Source organism: Martes martes (genome assembly GCF_963455335.1).
Source record: "Martes martes genome assembly, chromosome: 4".
Lineage (NCBI taxonomy): Eukaryota > Metazoa > Chordata > Mammalia > Carnivora > Mustelidae > Martes > Martes martes.
The window spans coordinates 172,456,044-172,463,116 of record NC_137891.1 but is presented as its reverse complement, the minus strand read 5'-3'; the positions used below and the strand labels follow the sequence as shown (position 1 = coordinate 172,463,116).

At 48.8% G+C, this 7,073-nt stretch overlaps 1 protein-coding gene across 2 annotated transcripts; it reads right to left on the bottom strand.

The window, feature by feature from the left end:
* Positions 1–463: 463 nt before the first annotated feature.
* Positions 464–6,456, bottom strand: STMN1 (stathmin 1). Of its 2 annotated transcripts, none has more exons than XM_080802749.1 (5): positions 6,377–6,456; positions 4,635–4,707; positions 3,974–4,146; positions 1,551–1,742; positions 464–1,032 (listed from the first exon to the last, which is right to left on the bottom strand). In XM_080802749.1, the coding sequence occupies exons 2-5, from the start codon at positions 4,645–4,647 to the stop codon at positions 961–963; spliced, it is 450 nt and encodes a 149-aa protein (XP_080658875.1). In that variant the 5' UTR covers positions 4,648–4,707; positions 6,377–6,456; the 3' UTR covers positions 464–960. The 2 variants fall into 2 exon arrangements, with proteins under 2 accessions (XP_080658875.1, XP_080658876.1); XM_080802750.1 differs by lacking the exon at positions 6,377–6,456 and adding an exon at positions 5,433–5,485.
* Positions 6,457–7,073: the final 617 nt, after the last annotated feature.

Genomic DNA, 7,073 nt, shown 5'->3' with positions numbered 1-7,073 from the left:
AAAGAAGGTTCCTTTTAACCACTGCACCAAAGGATGCTGCATGGGTCCAGAGAATGATAGCAAATATTCCGATTTTGGAGTCCTGGCACCTACGGCAGGAAAGTATGACAGGTCACATCCTACCCTGACCTGTACCAGAAAGCCAGGGAGCTGTCTAACACCTCTAACCAGGATCTCGAGACTTCCCCTAAATCCTTCCCCAGAAACCCCCTGTGTGCCTTCAATCTGCCTTTTTAATGGGGACACGGGAACAAAAATAAGCTTGTTTGCAAATAAACATCTGAAAGACTATCGTAGCAGCTGATCTGGGCCGAGGCATCAAAACAAAGTGACGATTGTGGGAGAAGACAATGCAAAGGACTCGGGAGCGAGAAACTCTGGGGCAGAGAACTTGCAGCGACGCGTGCGCAGGGTTATTTCTGGAGGCCGAAGGCCCCATCTGGAACGAACAGAAGCTAGGAGGGTCTCTGTCACTTCACAGTTTATTACCTGTACAGAAAGAAGTCACTGCCACCAACAGCACTGTGCAGTTTTATTAACCATTCAAGTACAGTAGCATCTGGTAAGATTGGGACAGAATTGGGATTTAAAAGTGAACAGATATTCAGCATCTAACAATTTGAAAGAAGCCACTACATACTCTTTTCACAAACATGTTTTCACAGAGCCAATACAGTACTAGCCGTTAACCCAGTACGCCAGGTGCACTGAAGTAGAAAAGATGCAACGAGAAAAAGTAGCTACATTAGAAAGACTTCAACACTTTAGAAAAAGAGTACAACACTTTCCGTTTCTCCCCTTTAGGCCCGAAAACAACATCATACAATCTGGATCTACCTATACAGTCCTACATCAGCTTCTAGAAGATTTGTCAGGAGGGCAAAAATAAAATGACACTGGCCAGTACAGTCTTTGGATATTTGGGAAGGGGAAGGGGAGAAAGTCAGTTCTCAGAACAAATTAGTCAGCGTCAGTTTCATCAGCAGGGTCTTTGGATTCCTTGTTCTTCCGCACTTCCTCAATGTGCTTGTCCTGGAAAGAAACAGCATTCGTCTGTCAGTCAAATCACAAAGCCTGCCAAGCCGTGCACCCCACAACAGGCCCGATGGCAGCATCTGGGCATATATTATGTATTAGTGGGAAGCACACAGGGTTCTAAAACATTATCTTCAAACTTCCCTGGGTCACCCGTGGACTCTGATGACTGAGCCTCCTACGGCTCTTTCAAATAATATACAATTTTTCTGGAAATCACTGAATACCCCATCTTACTCTTTTTTCAAGATTTTATTTTTTGTGTAATCTCGGCACCCGACGTGGGGCTCGAACTCGCAACCCCAAGATCAAGAGTCGAGTGCTCTGCTGACGGAGCCCGCCAGGTGCCTCCGCTCCATCTTATTTTAAAATAAGATGCCTCTCGTTTAATGTGTTGAGCCCCGAAACTGGGGACAGAGACACCCAACGCCTCGATCAAGGCCATTAGTTCGAGCCACCTCACGGGTGGAGACTTCAAGCTCTCAACCCTCTCAAAGCAAAGCTGGGCCACCGACCTTCTCCCGCAAGCGCTCCAGTTTGGCGGCCATCTGGGCCTCTCGGTTCTCTTTGTTGGCCTCCATTTTGTGGGTCAGCTTTTCTTCCGCCATCTTACTGAAGTTGTTGTTCTCCTCTATGGCTTTCTGAAGCACCTCCTTCTCGTGCTCCCGCTTCTCAGCCAGCTGCTTCAAGACCTCGGCTTCATGGGACTGAAAAATGTTTAACAGGCTAGACCCTCTGAAGTTTATTGAGCATTACATTTTTGACCAAAAAAAAAAAAACCAAACCCCATTATTAACTGGGAGGACTGAAAAGAGGCAGAAATTGAGATCTCCTTAAATGTAACCTAAGCCAGGGCCTGAATCGTCTGTTATCAAAATACTGTGAAAATCACCTTCTTTTCTAGTGTTTGTATTTACTTTGGAAAACTGCCCAGGTTTGTCCAGAGTGTTGCCCCACTGGTCTCTAAGGAAATCCCTCTAAGATTCACTGCTTAATGGTAACAAGCAGTTACCATTAAGCACGCACATGGAGGAATGGAGCTATACTGTCAAGAACTGATTACTGACCTTCAACGTCCACCTGAAGAAAGTTCGATTACAAAAAATGTGAGCATATCGATAAAAAGGAAAAACGTGAATGATAAGGAATTTAAGACTAAGCCCCCAGATTACTATTTGAGCCAGGGGGATTTCTGTGTCATAGAAAAGCTTCATCGCTTCTCTCTCTGGAAGGCGCAGTCACTTCCAGGCCACTGGAGCGGTTACCACGGTGCGCCGCCTTCAACAGACCCAACACGCAAGAGCGTGTTACCACACAGATTCCGACGTGCCTGGAAGCATCACTGAGGCAGGAAAACTACAGAGCACCTGCCACCGGTTCTGTTCACTCTCTTCTGCAGTATCCTAGTCCCAAGTTCCACTATATAAAGCACAGGTTAGTGACTACAGGGCCAGGGTGGATTCCTTAAAAATTTCTCTGTCCAGCCACTGGCTGTATTTCCTCACAAACTCAAAAGTCCACAAAACTCCATCATCCTCCATAAGAGCTCAATTGGTGCAGGAGAGCAGGTAGCAGACAAAGCTTCCTTGCAAACTCTGCTGCCCTTCCTGGGGAAATGAATGGCGGTGCCAACAGCGGCTCTGCGCAAATACTCATGTGGCACTGAAATATACAGGGCACGTGTTACAGCAGCTTAAACACGGGCATGAGTGTGTGTGTGTGTGCGTGGTCAGATGTGTCAGACTTTACATTGCACTTAACTGTGTTGGTCAGGGGCAGGTTACTACCTCACCTTCTTGTGCCTACTTTCATTCATTTTATTTTATTAAAAACTTTTTTTTTTTTTTCAGTTTAAACTCTATACCCAGCATGGGACTGGAACTCACAACCCCAAGATCCAAGAGCCACGTGTGCTATTGACTGAGCCAGCCAGGTGCCCCTCCCTAATTTTAAAATTAAACCCACTCACCTTAATCAGGGTTATTGGGAGGGAATAAATGAGAATTTATATAAAGCTCTTCATGAAAATAATACTGAATGGAAGGAAATGCACCAAAATGTTAACAATGGTTATTTCTGGGAAGTAAGATAATGAATACTTTTAATTTCCTATGTATACACTTCTGATTCCCAATTTTTGTACAATAAGCATATTAATATTTGTTGATCTTTCTGATTTGAGTTGTTCTTTTTTTTTTTTTAAGTAGGCTCCATACTCAGTGTGGAGCCCAACAGGGGGTTTGAACTCAAGACCCTGAGATCAAGACCTGAGCTGAGATCAAGAGTCAGACGCTTAACCAACTGAGCCACCCAGGCACCCCTTTTCTGATTTGTTTTTAAAAATGGGTATTTTATAGAATCGCTCAGATAAGAGACAAGCTGCCTCACTATCATTATGCCAGTTGAGCAACACAACCACATTACCAGCAATTTAAAATGTTTTTATTGTACTGCTCTTGGAAAAAAAAAAAAAAACCATGCAGGCACACACACAAACCAAACCAAACGGGGGGCGGGGGGGGAGGGAAAGAAAAAACAATCATCCACCAACAAATCTATTTTTCAAAGAGAAAGCAAGAGAAGCCGGAACTTTGGTTTCAGACAGACCTAAGCTTGAATTCTGGCTTGAATTCAATGCTCATAGCTATAGGACTTGGGAAAATGACATTTCCGAGACCATTTTCTCATCTCAGTATCTCAGACATCTACCCTTTTAGGGTCATTGAGTTAAAGGAGAAAAACAAAGTAAAGGACTTGGTACATAATAGGGAGCTCAGTAAACGATGCCTGGCATTTTCTCCTAGCTACTGACATATGTAATTGTCACAATTATAATCCCATCTAGCTCCAATTCTGTTTTCCTCCTCTTATAAAAATAAAACTGATTCGCCACATTACATAAATAAATATCCTGTTTTCTGTGAATTGTGATGTTTACCTTGCGTCTTTCTTCTGCAGCTTCTAATTTCTTCTGAATTTCCTCCAGGGAAAGATCCTTCTTCTTTGGAGGGGAAAGGGGGAATTCAGGGACGGATTCTTTTGATCGAGGGCTGAGAATCAGCTCAAAAGCCTGGCCTGAAGCGCGCTTCTCCAGTTCTTTCACCTGGATATCTGGATTTGATCATATTCATAATGTATTCAGAAAAATGGGGTTTTCCTATTCTAATAAACTATCCTATAATTTCCTATAAACCAAATCAATTTAATGAACAGAAGTCAGGCTGATGAAGAAGCTGTGTTTGCAGGCAAGAGATTATCTAAATACTGCCTCCCGTAAAACCAAAGCTCAATATTTTTGGATTAAAAAATACCATTCTGAGATGTGTGTCTGACAATCACTTTCATAAACAAAAGGAAGACTTGTGCAAAACTCCACAATTTTGCTCTAGACCACGCCAAATCATCATATAATGAAACAATTAGGAGCTCTTCAGTACATTCAAGTGATAATTTTTCTTCTTTATTCTCTGATTTATATAATGGGTTTTTTGATAAGACCAAAATACAACTGCTCAATTAATGGCTTAAGACCTGAATCCATCTCCTATTATAAAATCCTAAACCCATCACAATTCAGCCTTTCCAAATAGATTACCTACCAGAAGAAGCCATGGTGAACAGAAGACAAGAGACTGGCAGTGTATTCTACACAATCCACTGGCAAGGAAAACCCTGAAAAGGATTTTCAAAAGCATGCGATCAATTTCTTTGCATTTCTAGGTCATTGATCCAAAGGGACCTCAAATCACATCCACATAAATCAGTGTCAGAAAAATCACTACCATGGAATTAAATAAGACATCATTAACTAGAAAATCATAAAAATCTAGAAAATACTGAAACATTGGTAAATTTGAACTGAATAGAACATTGGTTACAGAAAATCGAATCAACTGAGCTTGCCTGCTCAAAAAACATCTTGGATTTTAAAAATTAGACGACGTTGAGTCACAACGTATTTTTTTTTTGCCCTAAAACTCCTAAAAATTTCCCCTCCCAAACGGCGAAAAGATCTTCCAGATTCAACTCAACAGTGAGACCGGAGCCATCTTAATACTGCCTACAACTCATTGTGCAAATGAAATGCCCACCCCTGCTTTGTCTGCGTCTGCCATGGTGGAAAACAAAACGCCCAAGCTAATATTAACCAGTATGTTGAACTCCTATTGTTCTAGGGGCTTAAGCTCCTTATTCAACAGCGAGCAAAATTAATCAGTTTTATGAACCTCCAGATTATAGGTTATAATATTTGCTGCCTTTTATCATGGAAAATTCTACATCCCTCCTTGATTTTGTTTAAGGTCATTATCTTTGTACACCCCAGGCCAGTAAGAAAACCTAAGACTGCAGGTTCCAACAGCTGGAAATTAAAACCCTAAGCCGCGAAACCGTCTCACCCCGGCAGAGCATGAGACGCAGCACCGGACCCAGGATGGGCGTGCCCCGGTCCAAGCGAGGAAAAGCGGGTGGCCGCCCCCGGCCAATCAGAGCACGCCCTGTGCTCCGGCCCCTGGCCCCGCCCCCTTCCTCCCCGCGCCTTTTCGAATCTCCCCGAACTCACAACACCCCTGAGCCCGCGCGCGTGGGAAGGGGAGGGATGGGCGGGGCTAACGGTCCTATCTGGGTAACTCCGCCCTTCCCGGGCTCCCCGCACGCCGACGCCCCCCCAACTCCCGCCAAAAACATCTCGAGGCCCCCCCCACCCCCGCAGCAGCTCGGCGGGTGGGGCAGGCCCGGGGAACCGGCCGTGGGGTAGCTCAGGCATCGGCCCGCCACTTCCTCCCTTCACTCCCACCCACCCCGCCACCACCCTAGCTGTCCGCGCCCCCCGCCGCGAGGACAGGATTGCTCTCGTGGGGTGTCAGCCTCGGGCTCGGCCCTAGTCACTGGGCGAAGGCGACGGAGGGGAAGGGGAGCGTCCCTAGCCGCCCGCAGTCCGACGCTAAGGCCACTGCCCTCTGGAGGCGCCGCCCCGCCCCTTCAGACAATGGGGACCCCAGCGGGGCTGAGCCTGCGAGGGAAAGGAGGGAGGCAAACGAGGGCCCACGCCCCCTATTGTCTCCACGACGGCACCCCGGGTTAACGCCCGGGGCTTGCCCAGCTGGCCGCGCCCCCTCCCCACGGTAGCCGCGCCCCCAGGGAGCCGGGACAAAGCCGAGGCTCCGCCCGAGCCACACACAAAGCGGAACGACCCCCGCCCGCCAGTCCCACTTAGGGCCCGCGGCCACGCCCGCCGCCCTCCGGCAGGGGGCCGCTACCACGCCCCGGCCCCTCCGGCCCGCCGCATCCCTCTCGCTGGTCCCCAGCCTCCAGCCGCCTCCTCCCTGAGCCCCGCACCCACCTGCTCGGTCCGAGCCGCCTGGCCACACTCTGAGCACCAACAGACTCGGGCGCGCACAAAAGCGCCAAACAGCGGCACGTGACCTCCCTGCCAGGCTCTCCATTGGCTGAAACCCGCGGCACGTGCCGCCCCCTCCCCCACAGCTCAGGTGCCCCGCCCCTCGGGACCCCCGAGCACCTCGGGAAGTGTAGTCCAGCCTGGCGGGGTAGGGGGACAATGCGAGGGATGGGGGGCATTTGGGGGTCTATCCGGGTGTGAGCAGGGGGCCGGGGCGGTTGTCTGACCGCGGAAGAAGGCTATACTGTGGCCCCTAGCCTGGGTCTGAACCAGCTCTCCCATCTCTAGGAAAAGGGCGGGGCGGGGCCGGCCGGGGCGGGGTCCCTCCCTACCTCTCAAAGGGTGGCCCCCTGGACTCCTCCTCCGTTGAGCCACGTGCCCCGCATCGCCCCAAGGGCAACACTCGGACAGCGCAGTGTCCGGACAGTGCCTCACCCCTTGCTTCCACTTAAGACGTCCCAGCCCTCGTTACAGGACAATACCACTCTTTGCCCCTGTAAGGCCCCCCTGCAGCCCGGCGCCCTACCTCGCCCCACTCCCGCGTGCAATCTGCATTGTGACATCATCGTCATTCCTTACCCACTCAGCCCTAACAGGTCACGGGCGTGGCCCTTCCCCACGGTGCGCGTTTTCGCTACCA